Genomic DNA, 25,809 nt, shown 5'->3' on the forward strand with positions numbered 1-25,809 from the left:
CTTCTGAAAATCCAGGAGCAAATAACAGGAGCCAGAAGAGCAGCAGCTTGAGTGAAGGGAGAAAATGCTGGTGGAGCAGCCCACACCAGTGAGCAATGAGGGGGATACAGGGGAGGCCAATGGCTCTCTGCAATGTTTATGCGAATTACTTTGCTGATGGGTTTTATCCACCCACACACAAATGACAGTTTTGATTATTTTACCCACAGAATTTTGTTCCCTGCATCATGCAAACTAAGTACTCAGCCAGACTACTAAGCAAATGGTACTAGATGTATTGATTCTGCAGTGGTAATGATCTTACATTTTCACATAATGCATTTCAGGCTTAAGTGTCCCTAGGCACAGCACACGTTGCACCTATGAAAAAAAGCACCTCAGGAATGAAATACCACAGCTGTCTGAAAGGACATTCCAGCATCAAAGAAGGTGCAAACACCACTAAAGCAAGACACACTCTTCCCAGCCATAATTCTTAGCAGCATTTTGGACAGGTTCTAAATATAAGAACCAAATTAGATACCAGAGAGCCATTTCTTGGTAAAGGTGGAAACAAGAATTGAAACCATTATTGAAACTATGAACTTCTTTGTCATTAAGCTTACCACATAACTGGTGAAGGAAAAACTGCTGCACAAACAAATATCTAGCTAATGTATAACTGTACTGAAAGCTTAGGCTTAAAACCTGGCTGTTGATAAAAGCTGTTTGTCAAGACATCAATTTTCTCTCCCATTGGAAAGCTAATGCCTCACACAATGTCAATTGTAATTGAACTGTGGCTCCACTTACATACTCAGGAGGCAAATGGAGCATCTGAGTCATCAGAATGCCTGCAATTCCCACTCCTGTAACTCCTACCCAAATTCTAACCTGCAGCCAACCTTCTTAACCAAAGATCACACTTCAAATCCTGTATTTACTGAGCATTCTCTTTACACACACAAGAAATGTGCACGTCACTTTTTTACGTCTCATACTATTGCTTGATAGTGGTCATTACTGCCATTTTGAGGGTTTATTTCTAAAATTCAACTAAATTCAGGAGAACCTCAAGGAGAATAGAGTTGAGCACCACACAAAAGCAGCTAAAGAACAGCAGAAGAGAGGGGAAAATTAGAAGGACTTTCATAGTTCTCCTTCTCACAGGACAAATCTGTGATCATTCTTCAAACCACTTGAGGGTTAGAGTGAAGGCTCAGAAATAAACCTTTCCCTGGACTTACAGGACAAGTCCTGACCCTGGTGAGGGAAGCTGTGCTTACCTCCTCAGTGCATTTGTCAGCTCAGCAGTCAGTTCACTCTCATTGAACGGTCTCAGCTCAGCAAGTGTTAGCGGTGTTGCGGTGCCATCACTACATTCCTGACAAAGGAGGAAAAGCCACCTGATTAGAAATTCCTGACCATCCAAATGGGAAAACTATGAAAGCCTCTTAGCTCACAGGTACTTTTAAAATGAAGGTGACACAGACAACACAATGCTACAGCAACACGGCAGGGTATCATCCTGCCAAGAAATGGACTAAACAGATTTACACTTCACAAATGCCTCTAAATGTTTTTTAAACCACCACAGCTCACCGACTTGCAGAATTCTGCTACTGTGTGCAAAAATGCCACTGCCTTGTATTTCTTTTGACACCACACATGAAACAAAGAGGCACTGGGATCAAGAAATTCAGATGACGTATTGCCAGGAACAAGGAAGTGAGATGTTGTGTCTTGGTTTTTGTTTTTAAACACATTATTGACATTTTCTGGGGACACAGCACTAAAATAAGACAAAGTTTCCCAAGCTATTTATTTCTTAATGCAAATTATTACTGCAAATGCAGAAATCTGTTTATTCTGCATTATTCTGCATTAAGAGGAGAAGTGTCTTCCTTCTAAAATTATTACAATCTGACTTGGAGAAAGAGATTGTCATTACAATGCTCTAAATGCTGCATAGAAGAGTGTGCTAATGTAGTCATATTTTGTGTTTATGGGAGAATGGCATTTTGCTTAGACTCCCTTCCAGTGTTTCCAGTGAGTGGCAACAGGCAAAACACATGCTCAACCACAGCAACTTGTATGTCTGGCAAGACTGGCCTTGTGGTAGTCCTCAAAACACCCTTATTTTAGCCCATGCCTAACACCAATTTTGCAAAGTCCTCAAGTCACAGCATGGAAGGAACTACCTCACAACTGGGGAAAAGAGAAAAGATCTGCATATACACGAAATAAGAGCACGATTAACATGCTAAAGACTGCAATAGGGATGGGAAAAGTTTAATTAATCTTGTTTACAGCTTTGGAAACGCAGCTTGACTCCTGACCTTGCCCAGTTTGTCTCTGCTTCCGCTGCTGGTTGAGCTGAGAGACCTCATTCTCTGCTCTTTTTGTTCTTCCACTTCAGACTTCAAGTGCTCAATATGGACAAGGTAGGCCTGCTCCTGGGCCTCTCGAGTGCTCAGCTTCAATTCCAAAGCCTTCTTCTCCTTCTCCAGCAGGTAAAGCTGTGCCTTGAGCTCTGCCATCTCTTCCTGTTGAAGAAACATTGTATTATTGCATGCTGCTTCATGGGACTAGGTACCTAACAAAAGATGACGTTAAACAAGATTTTCTTCCACTCTTATAACATAAGTGCTCTTTTCACTGAGAAAGTGATCAACATCCAGATGACTTTTTATAATCACAGAGCATATTTGTCAAAGACCTGTATATCTTCAGTCTGTACATGATGAGCCGTGCCACCCCTTTATTATCTTCAGGAGTAAGCTCAGAAGCAAAATTAGAATTAGACTCTCAGAGATCTGAGAGAATTGCCACAGCTGCTGAAATTTCTCTGGTTCTACTTTGTCCTTCAGAGACCATTGTCTTAAAAGCAAAAGTGTATGACTTTCAAACATCTCCCTAAAAGCAAGATTTCAGTTCCTAATTAATATGCAAGAATTAATCTCATTACAGTGGAAGGGGTTTGAGAGACCAGGAGCTATTCCTGCCTTGTAATACCACCCTCTGTGGTAAAATGAGTTATTGCTCAAAAAGAGCAACTGAGTATGACACCATCAGATGTCCATTTATAATTTCCCTCCCCTAGGTGACCAGAATCCCAAGTATACACAACTTGAGTTTGACAGAAAAATGCACTCATTCATTTTCCTCCCTAAATACAATCCGCAGAGGATGGACACTGGTACTTGATAGAAAGAAGCTCAATTCTGAGAACTCCTTCTTGCTTCTGACAGGGCTGTCACCTATTGTAACACAATGTCTGCTGCCTGGGGACAGACCTCAGTTTTAACATCTGTCTGACAGTGGCTGGGCAGAAGTTTAAGGGCAGGGCGTGAGGGCAATGACCCTTCTTTAAGACATGCTCCAAAACTCCACTGAAAAGCAAATGATGGGTTATTCCTGAACCAGAAGGCTCTCTGCGCTTAACACTTCAGAAATGTTTCTTGTACAAAATGCCTGGTTATTTTCTATACCCAGAAAAACCCAATATTCACAAAACCTTTAAAGAGATAGTACTAATACATAATTTACATTATGTGCTTAAAACCACTGCTAAACAAACAAAAGGCTGTCAAAACAAACAAACAAACAAACAAACACCCAAAAAACCCAAAACCCAACCCAGAGTAATGTTTTCACTGTTTAGCTTGCCTTGCTCTAGGTCACTTAATGGGTGAATACTAAGTTCATGCAGACATTTTCTGCATTACATTTCTCTTGGTCACTGTGTAAACAACTCTGAAAGACAGAAGTTTCTTGTTGTGTGGCCAGCCTAGGAACAAGTGACTATTTGTTAAAAAAAAACACAAACAAACAAAAAACCTCACAAAACAACTGAAAAAGTCCCTAATCACAAAAATAACAGAAGTATCTTGCTTTATTATGCAAAAATAATGCTGTTCATATTTTAGCCATTATTAACAAAGGTTATAAAAAACCAAATCTTTACACATATATAGACCAACTTTTTATGTTGAAGGGCATCTAAATTCCTACCAAAAATTTGCTGTCTGGATTAAGAGTAAGCAGTGCACGCAGGTGTATCACAGTTACAACAACCACTGGCTTATTCAGAATCATGCAAAAATAAAATCCCTGTCTTAAAAACCCTGAGGGGCTTGGAAAGGTTTGTATGAGCTTGAAAGTCACTGATTTATTCATCTGCTTGTTTGTGAACTGAAGGTTAGAAGCACAATCAGTTTCATTCCATGTGGTTTACACAAATTTAGTTGTTAAGCAAACTTACCATTAATTGCCTCTGTCAACAGTAAAAAATGTAAATAATACTGATAAAAAATGATGGGGAAATTTTGTTATAGAAGTTGAACTGGATGGTCTGATATACTCAAGTGTATGCATTTTAACTTCTTAAGCCTTTACTTCTAAAGCCATTAATCTACTTAGCCTTCTTAGTGGAGGTTGAGAAGTAATTTGAACAGAGTATTTTGACACTTGTATGAATAAAAGATATTTTCAGCTGTCTGTATGGGATGGTCATGACAAGAACTTTCCTGGCTAGAGGATGAAGCTAGGCAAATTCAGCCCAGAAATAAGGGACATTTATTTCTTAAAATAAAAAGGTGAATTTATCCACCACAACAATGAATCTGTGGAGCAGGTTTTTATCATGAAAAGATTTAACTTATTTTGTTTTCACAAATATTCATTATTTTTTATTTTATCCAAACTCAAAATATATTTGAGGATCGATGTTTAACTCCTTTGTTTATGAAGACAGTAAGCTTACGTCATCACATATGAATTCAGCAGTTTGCATCTTGTCCCAGAAGACACAGCATGAACCTCCCATATGTTACTTTTCTCATGTCAAAACAATGTGACTTGGAGGTAAAGAAGCAAAACCAAAGCAGGGGATAAGTTAAAAAGCTTGTGTCAGCCAGTGCCTTAAAGAGGCTCACAGAGAAGGAACAGGAGGGAATGGAAAGGTTGAAGATGTTTAAAAATTTGAACTGCAGTTGAGGATTGTGGTATGGACCCATGCAATGTGTGAGGCAGAGTGCCAGCAGCCAGTCTGGGAAAATTCAAGTAGTTCAGGTTTACCTAGAGAATCAGTTTGCAGCAATTTTTTCCATGAAAATATGCTTTCTAAAGACTGCATTTAAATTTAATTGAAATGACAATGCCACCTTCATTTATTTACTACCTCCCTTTTCTTCCAGCTGCAGGTTGCTGTGCAGTGTTTTTGCAATTTAACACACTTGCATCTTCAGAGTGTGAGCACAAGTGGCATTCACTAAATGAAACCCTAAAGGAGGAGGTAGGAAGTGTCCCTGCTCTAGGGGATTGCAGAAGACTTAAAACAATCCATGTAAATTCACAAGCTTCAGGTATCAAATCCAGCAGTTATTTAGGACTAATTAATTTAATATTGAGGAATATTTTGTACTTACAGTAATACTAGAATCCTGGTTTTGGGGAAAAACTTCAATGAAAATTAAAAACTTATGATTTAAAACAATCAGAAACACAATAGAATTCTCATACTCAAAATTCGTATTTGATTTGGTCACGTAGGACTCTAATGTGGCAAGAAGTTTTGAAAGTCACAAAAAGTCATGGAGAACCACAGTAAACAAGGTGGGATGTACCAGCCTTCAGAATTAAAACAAACATCACAGCAGATAAATGTCATGCTCCAGTTAACTGTATTTCACTATACAAATCTGTAAGAGCATGAAAGGATGTAACAAAGGTGGACAATAGAATTCTTAACATTTTCCACCAAAGACTGTAGTGGAAAGCACATGAGGAGCAACATTATCAACACCTGTACACAAAAGAGGAAAAATTATCAGTGTTGCAAAGCTGAGACTTCTTATCTAGATTAAGTCCTTTGAAATGCAGAAAGGCTGTAAACCAAGAACTATTTACACCCGTCAGAAGTAATCTCCTTGCTAACTGGGGCATGACAACAACTGACCTCAAAGCAAGACTACTCAATGATGACAAACCGCGGACGAGAATGTATTTGAAACATGGTTAATTATTGCTTGAAGCAAAGAATTGAATTTTATAGGAGTACTGGCAGACAACTACGTCTTACGCTTTGGATCAGTAAAAAAATAAAAATAAACAGGACAGCAGAGAAAAAACCCTCAACCGGCCTTTTAATTAATAATGAAGAATTACTGTTGTAAACGTATTTCAAACTGATGAGGTGATCAGTTTTTATTGGAAATCAGAAATGGAAGGTGCCAAAAGATGTGGCAGAGATTCCAACACAGAACCAAGTTTTGGGAAGACAGTAGGAGATTCTAAAACCCAGCAACGCTGGAAAATCATCGAGTAGCTTGGTCCAGCTGTATCACCCTTGCTAAGAATGTAGGAGAGAGAGTAGAAATTAAAAATGCTAAACAATGAAGTCTCCCATTGAAGCAGTCCATCTGCTTCAAGTTAAATAAAATACTGTAAGGAAACCTAAATTCTGTTTGTCTCAGAAGGAGGCAGATGTACATGCTGGTCTGTTTAAGATACATGTTTCAAATAATTGATACAAAAAATATACTCAGAAAGCCAAAATAAGCCCTGACCTTAGGTTCAACTCTGTTCTAGCCTGACAAACAGATGAGGAGGAATAATGCAGACCTGAGCAACAACCATGGAAGCTGATAGGTAACACATTTGACAAATCACAAGTTTTCACAATTGAATTTTCACGATGTCTCTTTTAGAAACATAAGGTTTTCCTGCAGTTGTGAATTTCAGCAAAGTACAAGAAATTACAATGAATAACAGGACAGTCAGTTTGTACTCTGCACTGCAAAGGGCTGAAGGTAAAAGTTCACACACCTATGTAAAACGTGTATTCTGTATGCATTCCACACAAACTGATCAAGAAGAAAGCATTTTTTCAGAGGCAATTCCTGCAATGAAGACCCAATGTGCCAGGTACAGCCAAATGGATGCTGTGTGTCAAAAACAAGTTAGGTGACTGCTTTGTGAACAAAAGAATTACCAGCACACAAAAGTGTACCAGAAATTATGATATGCTGGTGTTCCTGACAGTCAGGGAAGGCAAGGCCCCTAGCTGTGGAGCTGTATCCCTAGCTCACAAGGGATACAGCTCCACAGTTTGGCCTTACCTTTAAATTAAAATAAAATTAGGAAAATAGAGTAAGTTAAAACTGAAAAATAGAGGTAAGAATGGTGAACAAGAGATTTCAGGGGAGACCTGGATGCAAAAAAGGAAAAGGAAGTGTGATATCTGAAATACACATCTGATTATCTACCAACATCTTACAGTACATCTTGCATGCTTTAGTTGTGGGGAATATATTGCTGTTGGTCACAATGTATTCAAAAAAGCAACTTAATTTTACATCTCCCAACCTCTAGGAAGCAATCTTTTCTGAACTGTGAATAATGAATGCATTATTGTAAAACTGTGTCTGTCATCATGGAAAAGCACCACCACTAAGAACATAGTTATCATCACCAGGCTACCACTTAGCCAGCACATTTGATCAAAAATCTATGACTCATGAAACTATTAGGATTTTCTGTCCCACTCAATACCATTACCTGCTATGTCAGTAATTAGTTGGCTAAATTAGCACTTGCTAAAATACAGAAGTTAAACTTAAACTGAATCAAAACCAGACAAATTCTGAATGCAGACATACACTTGTATTGCCTTAAATATGTTCCAGTGTTTTAGTTCACCTCTCAAAATCAATACAGACGACAGACTTAAAATTAGGTAAGCCCTACACCTGGTCAGTAAAGATCAGCTTTTCTAGATCACATCTTAGGAGCTGGACATATAAGCTGGGGTTTTCTCCAAAACTCTCGGTCAATGCAAGTCATTACACACCCTACCCTTTGCTCAGTCTCTGGACTGAGCTACAGATTGCAACACAGTTGCTAGAAGAGCTCAGGACTTGTGACCAACTGCCAGAGAGCATTAGGGATGACATCTGACAGACCATTCCTCCTCCCACACCAATATTAAAAGCAGCTGAATTTGTTTTGCTTCAGTTCAGAAATATTCATGATGCACATTTGCAAGCTCGTAAGTAATGAACTATCTATTGGGAAGTGCTGAATCATGTTTTTTTGTCATCCTTGAGCAATTCAGCTGCCATATCTCTCAGAACGAGAGCATCTGGTTTGTCAGGAAGAGCACTGCAAGTTTAGAGACACAGATGAAGTCCCCCTAATTGAGAACACACATAGTTCATCACTGTTATTGCACTGCCTTCTGTCGCTTTCTGACTACTGGATTTTTACTGTCCAGATTATGTGTTTCAACAAAGTTACCCTTTATCACCCAGTGACCACTATCAAAGCCTCCTACGTGTGTGACTGAGCATGGTATGTGACACAGAGGCATTGCCAGCAGAGCAGCTCCCCTCTTGGTTATGAATAAAATACCTTCATTGCCATGAGTTCCTGCATCAAGACTGCATTTTCCAGGTCCAGTCTCTGGTTGTCTCCACGTGGCTTAACATCATAACTAAGGGGATCAATGTGGATGCTTTCCAGCTCCAGCATTGTCAGTTTCACTGCTGCCCTGTCATTTTTCAGCTGCTGGATATAATCCTTCAGCCGCTGCTCATCTTCCTTTGTAAACTCCGTGTCACAACTGCTGGCGGTTGAGCTGGTAGTACTGGAAAGAGAAAGAATGGTATTAGAAAAAAAATACATTTGAAACAAAATCTTAATTTTTACATCAAACACACTCCCAATACTTCATCAACGCATCTGAGTCTTACTTAAAAGCTCATAGAAAGGACACAGATGTAGCATGGACACTGGACACTGCAATGTGAGATGTGACAAATTCAGAAAAGAAATTAATTCCCTAAGCTGCACAAGAAAATTGAATCATGTGACAATTTCTCTGCAAAGCCAGATATTTACTGAGGTCTAACCAAAAAAAGTGGTGATTTTTTTTTTAGTTCAAAAAGGAAAAAAAAAAGCTATTTAAGACTTCTTAGCAATACCATCACAGCAAGCTGCTCAGACACTGAGTCTTCATCTTCTTTGAGAAGAAGCATCTGCTAAAAAAAAGAAAGAACCCAGACTTGATCTATCTCTGCTGATGACCATACCAGTTATCACCTCAGATTTTGCTGTTGATTCCTAAAGTATACTAATGGATACTTTTAGGAATCAACCTAATGAAAAATTAGGTTGATTCCTAAAAGTATCCATTAGATGCCAGGAGAACCTTCAGCTCATGCGAAGGTGAGGTGCGCTCCTCAGCATTCCTTCAGGGCTAGAGTGATTTAAAACTAACCAACGGAGTAGCAAGAAGTCCAATACAAAGTCATCATGCAAGACTTGGTGTATCTTCTGAACAAATGAGGGCCCATTACTCTGCCCCATAAGTGTTTACACAGCGATTGCAAAAAGGGGTAATAATGTCATTAGTGCAATCGGGGCTGAGTGCTGCTGACCCACCTCCATGCATGCCAGTGCTGCAGGGGGCCCAGACTGACACAGCTGTAGCATTCCAGGGCTGAATATAGTTGCAATAACACTAAAAGGAAAATAAAATGCCATGTTGTTTCTATAGCCTCACTCAAAGCTCCCTGCTGTCTCCTGAGGTCCTGTAATCAGCTGCCGGGGGAGGGATAAGTCATCCATTAACTGTGCCTGTCTGGAATGCTAGATGATCTCAGTTATCAGCAGGGGAATAAATCACTTTCTGTATCAAATTGCACTGCTGTTCAACATTTTTGTACTAAGAAAAAAAGTCCTACCCGCTAGATGGTGTGAGAGCCAGGATGATGTCCTGAAATATTACGCATGTGCAAAGGGGAAGCCCATCAAGATAGGCTTGATTTCTCTTTTCTTTGGTTCTACTTCAGCTAAAGCTACATCGATTTTAAAGTGCTTCAAATAATTGCCCATCTTCCCATAGATTCCAAGCACAGCCTTGGAGAAGATAGCAAATCGGCAGGTCTACCAAGATTTCTCAAAATCCTTCCCCGTCATGATATATTGTATTACAGCTCTTTACTACAGTTCTATGTTAATTTCACATTATTTCCCTCCTTTTCTGAGGGTGCCTGCCACAGTCAAAACAACTGTAGATTGCCCTTTGCTTTTGTTTTCATCCATTTCCTTCTGCAGTGGGGCTTAAGAACCCAGTACCCATATACACAGAAACCCTTTCAGGCTGAAACAAATTTTTATTCATACTATTCCTTGATTAGAAAATTATGAAACACTTACTAAATCCTGCTTTACTGAGCTTAAAGGCATCTTGATGAATTACATATTTCTATTAAAAAAAAAAAGAGGATAGACAATGTGAAAAGTACTTTATTCTGTACTGAAGTCATGTTGTGAGTTTCTTCCTCAGCACCCAAAGACTGCAATTGCAGAGCTTTTCTGGATTAAATGTAAAACAGCTGTTGTTGGAGGAAGGATAGCTTTAAAAGTCTTGGGGCTCAAAGGCCTCATCTCAGTTTTTGCTTGAAAAGGAAAGAAAACCCAGCCCTCCTGCTACAAATGAAACCTGAGCAAAAAAATTCTGAAAGTTAATTATTGTTATGTTGAGCTGGACCTCATACTCCATGCATATTCACAGATTTTGGCCCTTGAAGACCCACAGCTATGCACATATATGTTAGGGGAATGGAGTCCAAACTCAGGAAGGCAGTCTGGGTTGTTGCCAGTGATACTCAGGCTGCTTTTACTTCAGTCCTGGCTGCCTGCCTGCCTGTCTGCAGCTGAGCTGGCTCCTCTGGTGAACTGCTAGCAAGCTGCTCTTCTTCTTCTAGAGTGGTTTGTTTTTTTTCTTTTTCCAGAAGTTGGAGGGAGCTCAGCAAGGAACTTGTGTCTCAGCCAGCACATAAGAGGACAAGAACCTTCAGCCTCCCCCTGCATTTAGGAGCACATCCCCACCCAAAAGACAGGAAGCAGCTGGGGTGGAAGGGACAGAAACAGCACTGCAGTGTTTCTCATCTCCCCAGCAACTCTGCCAGAGTGTGCTTCCCCAAAAAGCCCACTGAACAGCTCTCCACAGCCACAGCGCTGGTCCGCTACTGCTCCCTTCAAGGGATGACAGCTGTTGAGCACTTCATCCAGAATTTCTTATATTGCCCTCCCTTCTGAACAGCAATCAGGACAAAGGAAAACATTTATAGTATAATGCATCTATCCAAAAACCACAGGAAACTCTTGCAAAAGATGTGCAGTTTCTTATTTCTCAAGCGTTTAGGTAAGCATAGAGAAAGGATCACAGTTTTATCACAGCTGGAGGGAATACAACATCAATCTGCCCATTCTCATGGATGCTGTATGAGAACAAGAAATATTCTTCACACTTGTTTCATTCTTTGAGTCTTTTATGATGATGTCATGCCTGAGTGATGTCAAATTAATTTTCACACACAGTTTTTGGAAAATATATGGGCTGGTACAGTGTAATGTCAGTCTTATTTGTTAGCATGAGTGTATGTGTATAACATGCGGTGGGTGGACCTAAAAGAAGCTTTCAGCAGTGCTTCTCTGTGAGTAGTTTTTGCACACTACAAAAATTTATCCATAAAACCTTACATGAGCGTCATTTTATCTGTTAAAAATCAAGTCAATAAATTAATATAATCGCAATTAAGCAATGGTGTGGATAATACAGTTGGTAGAACTGAGATTAACACTGTCGGAACTGAATACACAAAATTGCTTCAATACCTGCTTCACAACCTAATACTTTAAAGAATGCAGTTGATCCACAGTGCACATAGCCCAAACACCTTCTTTCCAGCTGAACATTGTGGCTTGAGATCTGGGACAGCACAATGCCAGTTTCTCTTCCTGAGAAGCTAAAAAATACCCCAATCAGGCAAAGGACAAACAACAGCTAATACCAGAACCTTTGGTAAACTGCCCTGCTTCCTTCTGAGACTGTTTCAGTCCAACAACAAAGTGTTATGCAGATAACACTGAGATATCTATTTAGACATTTCCAAATAACTTATTTGCACCCCTCAGCCAAGATAGTCTTGTCTGTCACCAACTTATCCAAAACCTGAGATGGTTCTGACGACAGATATATTCCTACTGTTGACAGAGCTCAGATATTCTGTGACACTACGTAATACTGAAAAGAATTGCCTTTGCATATAAGGGACCCAATCTCTCCTCCCATGAACCCAGATGTAAGGGTGGGCTTACCAGCACAGCAGGGAATAAAATACACCATTTTCAGACAGTGTTACAACTGGGCTTCTTCCCTTTTGTTGCCTTCCAAAGGTGCAATCAGTCAAACCTTGTTGGCAGTGTATGTTCTATACTTAGCTTCTGTCCATTTAAAATAATTATGACTTCCAACTACATTGCAAACCGATTTCTATTTTCAAAAACTGAATTGGCAACATTACTGTGGTGCTGCTGCCAGTCAAATGAATTTAGATGCTCTCTCACTGCCTTTCATTTATTTTCATTTCAGTTGTTCCCTTTTATGGTGTTTAACCACTTGTCACTAGGGGCTCACCAAGCACTTACTCTCAGTAACATGTTCAGTGATTTGATTCAGAATCTCATCTGAAATTTCAAAGCCCAAAATGGGTCAACAATTCCACTGTAAATCCATATTCTACAGGATTTCAAACAACAGGGAGAATTAGTCATTTGTCACAAGTCTCAACAAAGGATAGTTTTCATCATCCTACTACCACTTTATTAATTTAGTTTCAGAGGGAAAAAGCAGCAATATGTATCTGCAACTAAAAGCCTACAACACTGAAATATCGAAGGCAAGAAAAATCTGTTCGCAGATTCAAAGCATGTTTCAATTGAATACTGTAAAAATATTTTCACAGTGGTCCCCAGGTGGGGGGTGGTTCACATAGAACTCACTAGAAGTGAGAGGAGATGACCTTAAATTGTGCCAGAGGAGGTTCAGATTAGATACTAAAACAAAATTTTCACTGACAGAATCGTAAGGCATGGAATAAATTGCCCAGAGAGGCAGTGGAGTCACCGTCCCTGGAAGTGTTCTAGAGGTATCTGGATGTGGCACTTGGGAATAAGGTTTAGGGGTGGTTATGGTGGTGCTGGGGTGATGGTTGGACTGGATGACCTTGAAGGTATCTTCCAAATTTGATTTCTATGGTTCTGTGATACAAACATAGAAAAGTGTGTGCCTTTTGAACCAAGACAGATTTTTCCATCAATGGGGTAGCACAATGTCTGTGTCTGTAAGCTGAAGAGGTGACTCCTTTATTTTGAGACAGGGTAGAAAAAATCTGAAAACACCTCCACCCACATGTCACTTGAATGCAACAGAAGGAAAGAAGAGAAGATTATTATTTTTTGGAGAAGATGAAGTTTCAAAAATGTTTTCACTGATATGTATGCTTAGGCAAAGATAAACTACTTTGGGCATGGGGGAGGGGGGAGGGACAACAATCTGTAAGTAACAATCAGATCAGGGTGCCACAAATTCCTGACTTGCTGTGCGCCCTCTGAGTGAGTGACAACAGCTTTTATCTCCTATGTTCCATATATATAAAAAGAAATTGTACAAGTTACCTCATTCAGCAAAATATGTTGCTCCACACTAGAAAAAAATACTACAATGGTAACAATGGCTCAAGCTAAAACACTTATTTCATATAAAACCACTAAATTTGCATTTTCACATTCATGACATAGCTTATCCTGATGGAATTTTAAATCCTATGCCACTTTAAATATACTCTGCTGAAACTTTATCTACTGAGCCAACACCTTACATGGACACACACACAGAGGTCCAGCTGACACCAATGAACACAGACACAAACACAGACATCCTCCCGAAAATTCTGCTAACACAAGCAAGAGCTATAGAGATTACGTTCCTACCAAACACTTTCAGTGCAAGTCTCGGAAAGCAAACACTGAAACAAGAACAATCCCCCACCCCCCAGTTCTTCCCTGTCAGTACTGGAAACTGCCTGAACTGTTTCCAAGAAAAAAAAAATTACTATGCCTTGACTACATGCCACATATCTCACAAGGAACAAAAACACTGAGGTAGTTCTGAAAACCTGAAAATGACCCTTTCAAACAATAGAATGGGAAACGAGCTTGGCTTAGGTAGAGGTGTTACTACATGTAAACACAGAAAACATGTTTACATAGAGGTGTAGATATGGCCTAAGACACAGCAAGCCAAGTGCTTGAAGCTTCATGCAATTTCTGTCCAAGCCTCGTTTAAATGCTTTTGGTAGAAAGTGTGATCAGTGTGCTACTAGCATAGATGCTGCCACAATCATTTCTATGTAAAGACACAGCTTTCTCACACTGAGAGTGCACCAGAAAACTTCTCTGAATAAAATAACATTAAAATTCACCTCACATTAGGACCCTGTTCCCTCAGATTACCTTTTTGCTCCCTTTTTAGCTATTCCATGCCAGTCATATGGCAGGAAATAAGATCCTTTGGAGGAGGCATCAGCAAGAAGAGGAAATGATACAGTACTAAAATAAACTACTGAAGTGTCAAAAAAAAAAAAAAAAGACAGCATTTGAATAAAGAACTGGCTAGAAAACTGAATTAAAATGAAGTTTTACAGCAAATCTGAGAAACAAAAATAACATTTAAAGAGAAAAATGTTCATCTATATTTATCCAGGACACTTGCCAAATTTGTATCCATATACAAGCACACATATTTACTGCAGAGTACAATTACACCACAGGCAGGCAAAAACTCAAAATGAAGCTGCTGGCAGATATATTTAAACTGGAACACTTCTGCAATAATTGCTCATCTATGTTTTATTATTTTATAGGTCTTCAGAAAAACTGCAGTATCCAGTCTTTCCTGGAAGAATCCAATCTATTCCATAGGAAGGATTAATATGGAGGGGTGCAAAGGGTAAAGAAGGAGAAGGGAGAGGAAATAGTTTAAAACAGAGGAAATGGTTAGATTTGCAACATTTAGAAAACAATTCTTGAGCACTCCAAAATGCTAGTGAAAGCCTGTTTCAGATCTCTGGTTCTCTGCACGTCCATGCTGTCTGCATACAACAGATGTGAGTAACAAGAACATGATTTGAGTTCCAACAAAACAGTAAGAAAGTCACTGCAGTAAAACAAATGTAACAGTTTTGCCCTTTATGAGGAAGATCAAAGTTCTGAGTCACCCATTTGCAACAAATTTATAAGGAACTCTTCTTGGCCGGAGTCGCTCAAAGTCCAAAGACAATTAGACCACTGAGGCATGGTGACTTACAAATCAAAAGCACAGAAGCCGAAGGACTGAGGTGAGGGGAGGTAGCTCAGCAAATACAATAGAACATAATTTTTTGTCTGGAATCAAAGATTAGGAGATTAGGAGAGCAGAAGAGTTGCAGTTACCTGGTGTGGCTGTTGGAGGACAGGCTTTCCCAGGGCTGCACACTACAGCCTGTGACTGCATAGGCTCCTCCACAGCTCCCATCCAGCTTCATCAGCAAGGCTTTTGCTGCATTCTCAGCTGTCTTCCTGCAGTCATGAGCCCTCTTAAGCATCTGCGTGACATTTTCATCTCCTGTCTGGTCCCCTAGTTTTCAAGAAAACAATGTTTCAGACAGGAATTAAGGCTAGAGATCCTTCTACTCGCTCTCAGTTTATACCAAGACAATGACAATAAATTACCAATCTGTCAACTAAAAGCTACTTCACTTCCTTGTCAGCATCAGTGGTAACTGGGATACTGGCCTGAAGGCACCCTGCTTCCAGTGACAAGATCCAGCTACTTGTGGCTCCAGGAAACATGTCTTAAGTGATGCAGAATTTTAGCCTGTCTGTTTATAATGGGTGTGCATTCTGCATTAACATTAGGTTTGGACGCTCAAATTACGAACACACTGGAAAAGCCTCAGCCTCAATTACAACTCTTACTCCAGTCAGTACAGTGTGGTTTCACAGTGTAGTGATCTCCAGAACTTCTCCTCACAGGCACCTTGATCTCAAGCCTGACAGTTTGCCAGAACACCTTCTTACAGGCTAGATGGCCAGACTGAAGAACTGCCCTGCTGCTCAGAAGCAGCCTCTCACATTTTACAGTCATGCATACTAAGCCAAAAGAAAAGGAGCCCTAGTTAAATTACTGTAACTTTTAGTGGTTATACAGCACCTGTGTAGGTGGTAAGCTTCAGGAGAAGTAGGACTGAAACCACCACTGTCACTACTCCTACAGTCTTCCAGCTGCACTGCAGTCAAATCATTAAATTAAGACATGTTACTGGCTACAAGAAAATCTACAAATGTATTTGTAGATTAAGCTATAATATATTTATACTTCAGCAAAGCCCAACAGCTTGCTCTGTGTTGGATTTTCATCTAATCCTTGTTCAAGTCAATTACCTGCACTGCACACTTGCTGAGTGAAGCGCATGCACTAGAAGTAACATTAATGAGGAAGAATGGAAGGGTGAATGTTCTGGTAAGAAAAGCTGGATATGCTTAGCTTTAAGTGATGTAAATCCCATGCATTTTCCACTCACAGATGTTGATATAAAGCTTGACTGATCTTCAAACCAAAAATCTGTTATTTTATCTAGGTGTGTTAATCAAATTTCATAATGAAGTAAAGGTACATAAACCATACACAACTTCCTCCATGCTGTGCTGTGTGATGGGAAATTTGCACTATTTCTATCTTATGGCTGTAACTGATAATACCATAATTAACAGCTGTAGACACATACCTACATAAAAATTTAACTACAGTCTCTTCCACAAAATGCATGTCAGATGAAATCCTACTCAAACCCAAAGTATTTCTCCCTTGTAAAATTTCTTTCTACCACCTACAAGAATAGAAAATCCAAGGCTAAATTCACTTTTGCTACTCACTGATCTCTGCCAGCTGGGAAAAGTTCCCTTGCACATGGTGGAAAGGAATGAACAGAGTTTGAAGAAAGGTGGAAGAAAATCTCAGACATCCCCTCTACTGAGAAGCCAGTGCTCCTAACACAGCAGGCACTTGCTATGCATCAGCCCAGTATGAAGAGTTATTCTCTCTCTGAATGCTTCTTTCTACTTGAAGATTACTATGACTGCCTTCTCCTGTCAATTAAAGGAATGGAACTACTAACACTGGAATTTCATTGTGCAATCACCTCTTTCTATCAGAAGAATGGAGCTAGCAGCAATGCCAAGCTCCAAATTTCTGAACTGTACTGTACCTACGATAATGGCTTATTCCATTATTTAGCAAGCAGTATATTAAAAAACAACACCTAGCCACAGGATTAACTAACCACAAAATAAAAAAAATCCAGAACATACAGGCTAAACAGAAGAGAGAATGTTTTAAAATTCCAGAGTGAAGGTAAAACAGGGTGAAAAATTACACCTTTAATTTTTTTTTTTTATTTCTAACTACTCAATGCTATCTTTGTACTATTTTAATCCCAGTTTTTCACAGATTAGACTGTTTCTGGGGAGTCAATCTTAGTGAATCTCTGGATTTGCAACTACCACAGCTGCTGTATGGCCCTAAGTCACCTGTGCTCACAAGTATTGTTCAATTATTCCATTTTGTATGATTGCATGCCTACAACAATCTCACCCCTGCCAGAAGAGGCATCTCCTTGTGAAACTGACACAGATGAATTTAAATTGCCCTCTTGTATTTTACCCCTATTTTTGGGGGGTATAAAATAATTTAAATAGTTAAAAACAAGAAATAACTGGGGAGCATTCTGATGTAATTGGCGATGACATGATTCACCATTACAACCAATTCTAATGCTAACTGACATGCCAAAAAACCCCACGTAAATTAAGTGATTCCTTGACATCTTACCAACAGAACCAACACCTGCAGCTCTGAATTGTCCAAGAATGAGACTCTGCTCACTTTCTGCCAATGCCAACAGCAGCTCATATGCTTCTATGCACTGTTCACTGAAAGGGAAAACAAAAACCAAACAAAATGTTAACTGCAATTTAAAGAAGAACAATACCTGCAATAGCAACTACAAAAAAGAGCTATCTGATTAACTGCATGATTCTCTACTACTTGTGTAGCAGCAGAAATATTAAAGAGCATTACACACACGGCTTCTATCACAAGCATTCAGCAGTCTCCCCATTCTTATAACAGTTCCAGGCTGGCCTCAAGTAATGTAACAAGCCAAAAGATAAGAGAGTGACCTTAAATAAAGGAAGCTCCAGAAGCATGTGTTAAACAGGTGGTCAAGATCCCTTTAAGAAACTTTTCCCAGACCTTCTTACTATACAACATACAGTATTCTATACTAGACAAAGTGTTGTAAGTGGAAAACATGCAAGAAAAATACTTCCTGCTCTGTCCTGGCTGTAAGATGTTCCCCCTCACAACAGAACAGTTTCCAATTATATTTATGAGTCATACAATCCCTGTTGCATTTTAATGTTTTTAAAAATACATACTAATATATTATTAGAAATTTACACTTCACTGAAATTTGCTCAAGGCTGATAGTAAAAGAAGGCACACAATTTGTTCCAAGACCAAACCTGCCAGTCCCAAATTAGTTGCAGTTGAAGGTGTTAAGTCACACCGTATTTTTGTGACCAGTTTGATGCAAATTTAGATACTTACTACCAAATACAAGCCATTAATCCACAATTCCAACTAATGCAATACAAAGTCATTCTGAGTTATGTGGAGTAAAACACTCTCTGCTCCAGTGGGACAGGTACAGAGAACCTGTATCTTAAGGCTGGATTCAGCAACACAGTCTCAGCCTACACACAACCCCTAATTCAAACATTATTTCAGTATTTAAGAATGAAGAGATAAACCTCCACATTCCTGTTAGATGTTGGTCAACTACAGTTGAAATACACTGTAGGAATAATTTCAGTTGGGTAGTTTGTCAGATAGTTTAACCAAAGGGGTGCTTTTTCAGGGAGGAAATAAAAAATAAACAGTTTTACTATGGCACACCATCAACTTCAGTCTTAAACACTTCCATCAAGTCTCCCCCAGCTCCCTCTTCCTGGCTGAGCCCCTTGTGTAGGTACATACCTGTACTGCAGTGCCAGCCTGAGGGCTGTGGCATTGGACTCGTATTTGCCCACAAGCATGCTCATCCTCTCTGCATTGCTCTTGCATTCCTCCAGTGTTATTGTCAGCAAGTCGTTCTGGGATTTCAGGTGTTCAATACGGCTGCAAAAAAACAAGTAATTTTCAGCCTTCAAGCTTGACTTGCAGTAACTGCTCTGAAAATTCTAGGACAATCATACTTTGAAACAACAAACATTTCATAGTCTACACAAGTGGTTTTTAATGAAGATGGCAAAATCCATCAGTTCTGTATATCTTATCAAAAGCCAAGAGGACAGAAATTTCTCTTAGGTCATCCTCCTCTCCTCCTCATAAAATGCAGTCATAACCCCATGCAGCAGCAGCAAGCAGAAAGCTGTACCCTTGTTTTGCAGTCACAAGACAGCATAGGACAGTTTCATATTAACCTTCTGGTCAATTTTTCTGCCTTCATTCCTCACTTTCTGCTGCCACATTTGCAACTTGGTTTAAAAGGCATATTCATTAGCGTGACTGTGGGTGTGTGCAGGAATCATGCAGTTGCATAAATGCCTCCTTTCTTCTGAAAATCCAGAGTAACCATTCCACCTGAAGTCATATTTGGGTTGTGATTAGAGAGGCAACTTCCAAACTATGAATGAGGTTTCACTGGGGCAATGTAACCTCCAAATGTTCTGGCAAAAGTCAAACAGAAGCTTAACTGTAATACCCTCATCAATGAGGTTAACCCTGAAGATGAAAATGAAGATTTAGAGTATCAGTATTACTGTTTATTCTCTCCGCTGACAACTGAACCACACATCAATATACTACACCTAACTGTAAAAATTGGATATATGTCAAAACCAGAGAGAGACAAACAATCTGAAACCTTGCACAGGTAGACAATGAAGAAATCCATGCCATCCAGAACTCTAAAATCACCGACTTCTTAACAAAGAAGACTGAGAAGGGCTAGTATATATGTTTGTCAGAATAAAGCCCTGACTTTTCCAGATGCTAGAACTGTCACTTCCCATATCTTGACATCTTCTACAATGATACATGTTGTCAAAGCATAATTGTGCAGGGTACAGAAAAAAAGAAAAAAAAAAAAAAGAGAAAATAAGAATCACGTTTTGCAGCACTCCAAAACCATGAGCTATAAATAAGAAGAGATATTGTACTGATCAGACTAAATTTCAGTTAGCTGTAGGGAAGACAGAATTTGTATAGAGACATGCTGAGACATGATTCTTATACTCCTGATCCACAGTTTTGATTTTATGTGCCAAAAAAAGACATGAAACACTGGTTTTGATAGAACTTGCTAAAGGATAACACCAGCAGTATTTTAACTGCAACCAGAAAGCTGCAATCTCTCTTCTGCAGACAGAAACCTATTTGCTGGTATATATGCCACACCACCACGCATCAGCACATTTATTGAGACAGTTAACTGCAATTATTCTGTTTCTTCAGGACAAAACAAAGCAAGCTAATTTCCGAATGATGCAGACTAAGTTATGGGAGTCCTTATTTCAAGGAGTAATGTGTCTTATGAAAAAAAGATGCCATGACTACTTGGTCAGCCACACAGAGGGACACTCCACAGTGCAGACAGGGGAGGGTGCTGTGCTAATCTAATAATGTATCAACAAACCCATAGTCATGGGAAGAATCCTTAGCACATGATTCAGTCTCCTCTTCAGCAAGCACATTCCATGTTTATCTATAGCTGCCACAGCTGAGCTGGAAGTGAACTAAGAAATTATCAAAAAGGGTAAAAGAAAGAGTCAACTCTAATGACGCTAACAGAAGACAACACGCGTGAGCACATCTAAATTTCTAGCTCACCTATTTAATCTCTCTGTTTCCACTTCAAACTCTCGGATTTTGCTTTCAGAGATGGCAGATCCATGTGAATAGAGAGTCTGGAAGATTTCCTGGATGTTTGAGCAGTCTTGGAGGGAATGTGCCAAATGTTCAGCCACGGTACTAGAGACCTGTACAGGGCAGTTAATAGATCATTGTGAAGAGATACCCACTGGACTTCTCCCAGATACCTTCAGCATTAAGAACTGCATTAGCTTGCATGCACTCACTTCAATGCATTCATTATTCAGTTTTTGTTATGAATTTTACATTGAATAGAACATTTACAAGATTCCACTTTTAAAAGCCATTTTGTTCTAAAATTCTACTAACCAAGGGTGAAGTCCACCATTTCATTATACATTTAAAAAGCCTACTATGCAAGTTATTTATGTTCTTGAGAGCTTAACAAAGGGTTAGAGCCAAGATCTTCAGTAAAAGAAATATTAACACACAGTAACAACAGTGTTATTGATTTACACTGGAATTTCAAAACCAGAATCCAGTTCACTGTTGATGGAAGGTTGTGAAATGAAACTGAAGAGTCTTCCTGAAGAATATTTTGGTGGAACTGACTCCAAAATTTCCCTCTTAAAGTCACTCATGAGAATGACTTCTAGCCACTGGTTTTGAGAAAATGAGATCTTAATTCTGGGTGAAATATTCTTTGTTGATGTATTTTGCTCAAACTAGCTTTGAAAGTATTTTCAAATAGTCCACATTATTAATTTTATTAAGAAAACAATGCTTTTATTTGAACATGGATCATGCAAGCACACAGTTCTTAGTCCTTACCCCTATGCTGCTGATTTCTGATCCTAAGACAGGTCTATCAGATGATGAAGACTCTGATCTTGTCTTTGACAACTTCACTCTTTCAGCAATCTGCAAGTCAGAATGCTGTACAGGTTACACAGCAGCCCACACCCCATAAAGATCACACAAACCCCATCTGTTCTCTAGTTATACTTGCAAAGCTGAGGCAAACTACTAGAGAACTGATCCCTGCGTTGTAACTGAGAGAACTACAATCAATAATGTTTAATTCCCTTCCACAGCTCAAGTTCATGGACCTGCTCAGGACTCCCCTAAAGATCTCCCAGTTAATCCCATGCTTGCACAGCACAAAACGAAGCCTGCTTTTCCCAGGTCAGGAGAAGGGTTACAAAGACACAAACCCCACCTTGGCGATGGGAATGTCGTTGCTGCTGCTGCTGGTGCTCAGCTCTCCTGTGCTGGGGTTGACGGGGCGGTTGGCAGGAGTAAGGCGGCTCGGGCTGGACGGGCCCGTGGCCTGCACACTCTGCAAACGAGTCTGCAGCTCCCGAACCTGCAATAAAACATAACATTCTGATTTTTTCACTTTTATGGTTCAAACAGTCTGGAGATTTTCTCATTGTCTAGCCAAGTCTAATTGCTTCTGGCTTCAGCACAGAAGTTACGTTTTTGTACTGTGGTGGCTGCGAAGTTATCACATGGGGAGCAGATGAGTGGAGGTTATTTTTAAATCCCACTGCTATCAGTTTTTTAAAATGTGTGCAATGTGGAAATATGAAGAATACTGTAGAATAAGTACTCAGCAGTTCCAGCAAAGTTTCTATACTATAGGTATAGAAATTATTCTCTTTGGGGTAAAGCTAAAGCTCCAGCCTAAGATGATGATGGCTAAAGAAATCAAATGATAATCCTCCTGTTAAAGGAAAATTCCAGTGCTGAAAAAAACTCTTGACATAAATAAATCACATGATGACTTGGTCATATTTAAAGGTTAAAGAAATTAAAAAATTAATCAGGCTTTGAAACTACAGTCAACTAAAACTACCATTTAGTGAGTAATGTACAGACAAAAAAAAAAAACCCACCAAAGTACTCAACCAACAGTCTGCAAAAGCTCTCTGTAAACATACCCTGCAAACACTGCATGGTCCTCATAACACATCAGATACTTGTAGAACTGATGTTAAAAGATTTCCAGTTTAAAGGTTAAAAAAAGAAGGAAAGGTCTGCAAGAGTCAAACTATAGCTGTGCTAAAGATTATAGTGTTTACCTTGGAATAATTGTTAACAGACAAGGAATAAATGGTCTACTTAACACAACAGTTTTATGACACAAGGTAAAGTGACAGAGCTCATTTTTCTCACAGATCTCGAACAGTGTGAGATGGAGAAGGTAAAGGAAACCATATAAAGAGGGAATTCCCCTGAACACAGTTGTCCTTAAATACACAGGTTTCTATGCGATTTTGTTGGAACAGCTTCTCCACAAAACTGAACTTGTGAAATTTTATCAGAAGTCCAGTCAAGTAAAGTTCAGCCCATCTGACATCTCTCCTTGTATGTAGCATGAAATGCAACTGTGATTCATATTGTCTAAAGAAAGGTGGGATTTTATACTAAATACATTTGTACCAAGCAAGCTGAAGTCCCTTAGTCAAAAACGCCCAGGATTAAAGCTGCATCAAAGCTTAGACTTTCTTAGGTGTAGGTGCATGTGGACAGTGTTTATCAATCTCTGCTTGAAGCAGCAGCAGCAGTCGTGTTCTCTGTACAACAGATGCTTCAACCTACTGTAGAGAGGAAAGAATTCAAGTTGGAACGCTCTCCAGTCACCAAGGCAGTATTTTATGCCTCTTACAATCCTCTACAGCCTGCTCCTATTTCCTGAAGAGTATCCCTGCTTCTCCCCCCTCTGTTGTATACAAACTGAAGGACAGACTGCCTGCACTCTTAGTGTCAAAAGAAGTTTTTGGTAGTTACAAATTACAAAAAAAGTAAAAACGGTCTGTGTGTTTTACATAACACACACAACATGGTATTTTTAAAAAGCCATAGATGGCAATAATAAAAACACATGAAGTCACACTGGACTTCTGAGTTCCCTGTTCAGGAGTGGAGGAGCTCTACACCTTGAACAAAATTATTCCAAACAACTAAAGTACACAAAACTTCAAATCAAATCCCCCAATATTAAAAGTAACTTGCTGAAAAATGGATATGGGTGCTTGACCCAGAATTATGAATCATAAATACAGTTATCTCATGCAGTTAACAGAGCAGAGTGTATGAAGTGATCATCCATAGTATGTATCTTCTATATTTGCAGCTGAGGCCTCCTTTGATCATACAAACGTACTTAGCTTCAACATGGTACAGCTGTACTAATGCAAATCTTAAGGACAAAAGTGCTCTATTGATACAAACCAATATTTTCAGCCTGTTGATATGCATTAACCTGAAATAAACCATGCATGTATATTTTTGTTTGCAGACGTGGAATGTCAGTGCAGACAGGATTTGTACTGTGGCATTGACACTGAGAAAAAAAAAAAAAAAGCAACCCCAAAACTTCATTACGTTATTGACATTTTGTTACTGTTTCTTTCAGCCCAGGTTGTTCCAAATTAAATTCTCCACGTGCTGAATTTACAGCACTGTTGAAAAGCAAACAAATAGGAAGACTGTTTGGATATATTCTTTATAAAAAAAAACCCCTGGCCTCCATGTCCAGCTTAAAAATTCCCAAAATATTCACCTATTCTCAGAAGACAGTCCTGGAAGATTGCAGATCAAAAGCAAATAACAGTTCAAATTTACATGCAACCAGGAAAGAGAGTAGTAAAATTGCTTAAATGCCAAGTGTTGGTAGACTCTGAAGTTTAGAACTACCTTATGAGAAGACTGTGTCACACAAACCTTTAATGCAGATAGGTTTCCTTTATTCTGTGTTTTCTTACTGTGAATGACTTTCGGTCAGGATTACAAAACTAATTATTCATAAAAATCTGTAAAACAACACTGGCAACAGAAAGAGAAATTAACCCAGCTAAGAGGGCAGTAAGGTAAAGCTTTGCTCAGGAAAGCACTTCTAGAAGAAAACTGAGAGCACAGCACAGTTATTAATCTGTGTAACTTACTGCCTTAATATTGTATCATACAAGCAACCACGAAAAGAAGCTGCCTGCTTATCTGTCTTTCTTGGTGTATTTACTAAGTCAGGCCTTCATTTATGAAATTACATGCTGAACTGACTGCTATAAATAACTGCACTAATTTTAGCAACACTGAGTACTGGATGCTAATTCTGAGCTGGATAACAGGGTAAGTTTGTCTGACCGGCAAAATCATGCATCTCACAATTCACACATCCACCAAGCATCTCACGGCCGGGCTGCCCATCTACCACACTGCCCAGAGACACATTAGGTAACTATTTCTGGTCACCAAAACCTCCAGCAGCATCTCGTCAGAAAACATCTCTTACACTGGTAGCTATTCTATAGAAAAAATAAAGAATGACCAAAGAAGGGAAAAAAATACCCCAAACCCAAATCAGAGCTCAGAAGAGCCATTTTATTTTCTGGTTTGGGGAATGCACAGGTTATGAAAAGACTGGTTTTAAAGGCAGGATTAAAAAATGTCTCACTCCCTGTGTCAAGCCTTTGGCACCACTACCAATGTAATACAAATTATTCTGAAGATTAATTCATAGGATGAAGGTAAACTGCAGTACTGCATATGAGATACAAACACTTGGAAACGGGAGGGAGAGGAAGGGACTATCTTACACAAAATCAATGACAAAATTGGCAAAATGCAATGGGTAAAGACAAGTATAGAAACAAACCCAAAAAAGTCACACTTTAAGACAGGAAGAGTGTGGATTTCTGAGTTTGGGAGGAGGAATAAACATGAAGGATTTAAAGAAAAATTTCTTGAGTCCTTGCATCACACTAGTATAAAAACAGAAATATGCAGAAGGGTATAAAAATTGCCATAAACTCCTGAAGCACTAAAATGAGGTGGAAACTGTCTGGCAAGCAGATCTTGTTTTGTTGTCAGAAAAAAAAAAAAAAAAAAAAGAAGGAGTTGACAATGAAGGGAAAAAGGATAAATCCAAGGAAGTGTCTGTGAAATCCAGAAAAAAATATAGGGAAAGATCTTCCAAATGATTGAAGGAAGTCCAAGAAATT

General features: G+C 39.2%; 1 protein-coding gene across 4 annotated transcripts in view; it reads right to left on the reverse strand.

The window, feature by feature from the left end:
- Positions 1 to 25,809, reverse strand: part of MCC (MCC regulator of WNT signaling pathway) — a 183,230-nt gene that overhangs the window by 13,497 nt on the left and 143,924 nt on the right. For 3 of the 4 annotated variants that reach the window (XM_059873450.1, XM_059873451.1, XM_059873452.1), the window contains 9 exons: positions 22,023 to 22,169; positions 21,635 to 21,724; positions 20,822 to 20,970; positions 18,968 to 19,108; positions 17,759 to 17,859; positions 15,322 to 15,505; positions 8,392 to 8,626; positions 2,319 to 2,525; positions 1,266 to 1,363 (listed from right to left, as the gene is read on the reverse strand). In XM_059873450.1, the coding sequence (XP_059729433.1) occupies positions 1,266 to 1,363; positions 2,319 to 2,525; positions 8,392 to 8,626; positions 15,322 to 15,505; positions 17,759 to 17,859; positions 18,968 to 19,108; positions 20,822 to 20,970; positions 21,635 to 21,724; positions 22,023 to 22,169 (1,352 nt within the window). The remainder of the gene's footprint in view (positions 1 to 1,265; positions 1,364 to 2,318; positions 2,526 to 8,391; positions 8,627 to 15,321; positions 15,506 to 17,758; positions 17,860 to 18,967; positions 19,109 to 20,821; positions 20,971 to 21,634; positions 21,725 to 22,022; positions 22,170 to 25,809) is intronic. The other variant, XM_059873449.1, reaches the window with a different exon arrangement.

Source organism: Haemorhous mexicanus, chromosome Z (genome assembly GCF_027477595.1).
Source record: "Haemorhous mexicanus isolate bHaeMex1 chromosome Z, bHaeMex1.pri, whole genome shotgun sequence".
Taxonomy (NCBI): domain Eukaryota; kingdom Metazoa; phylum Chordata; class Aves; order Passeriformes; family Fringillidae; genus Haemorhous; species Haemorhous mexicanus.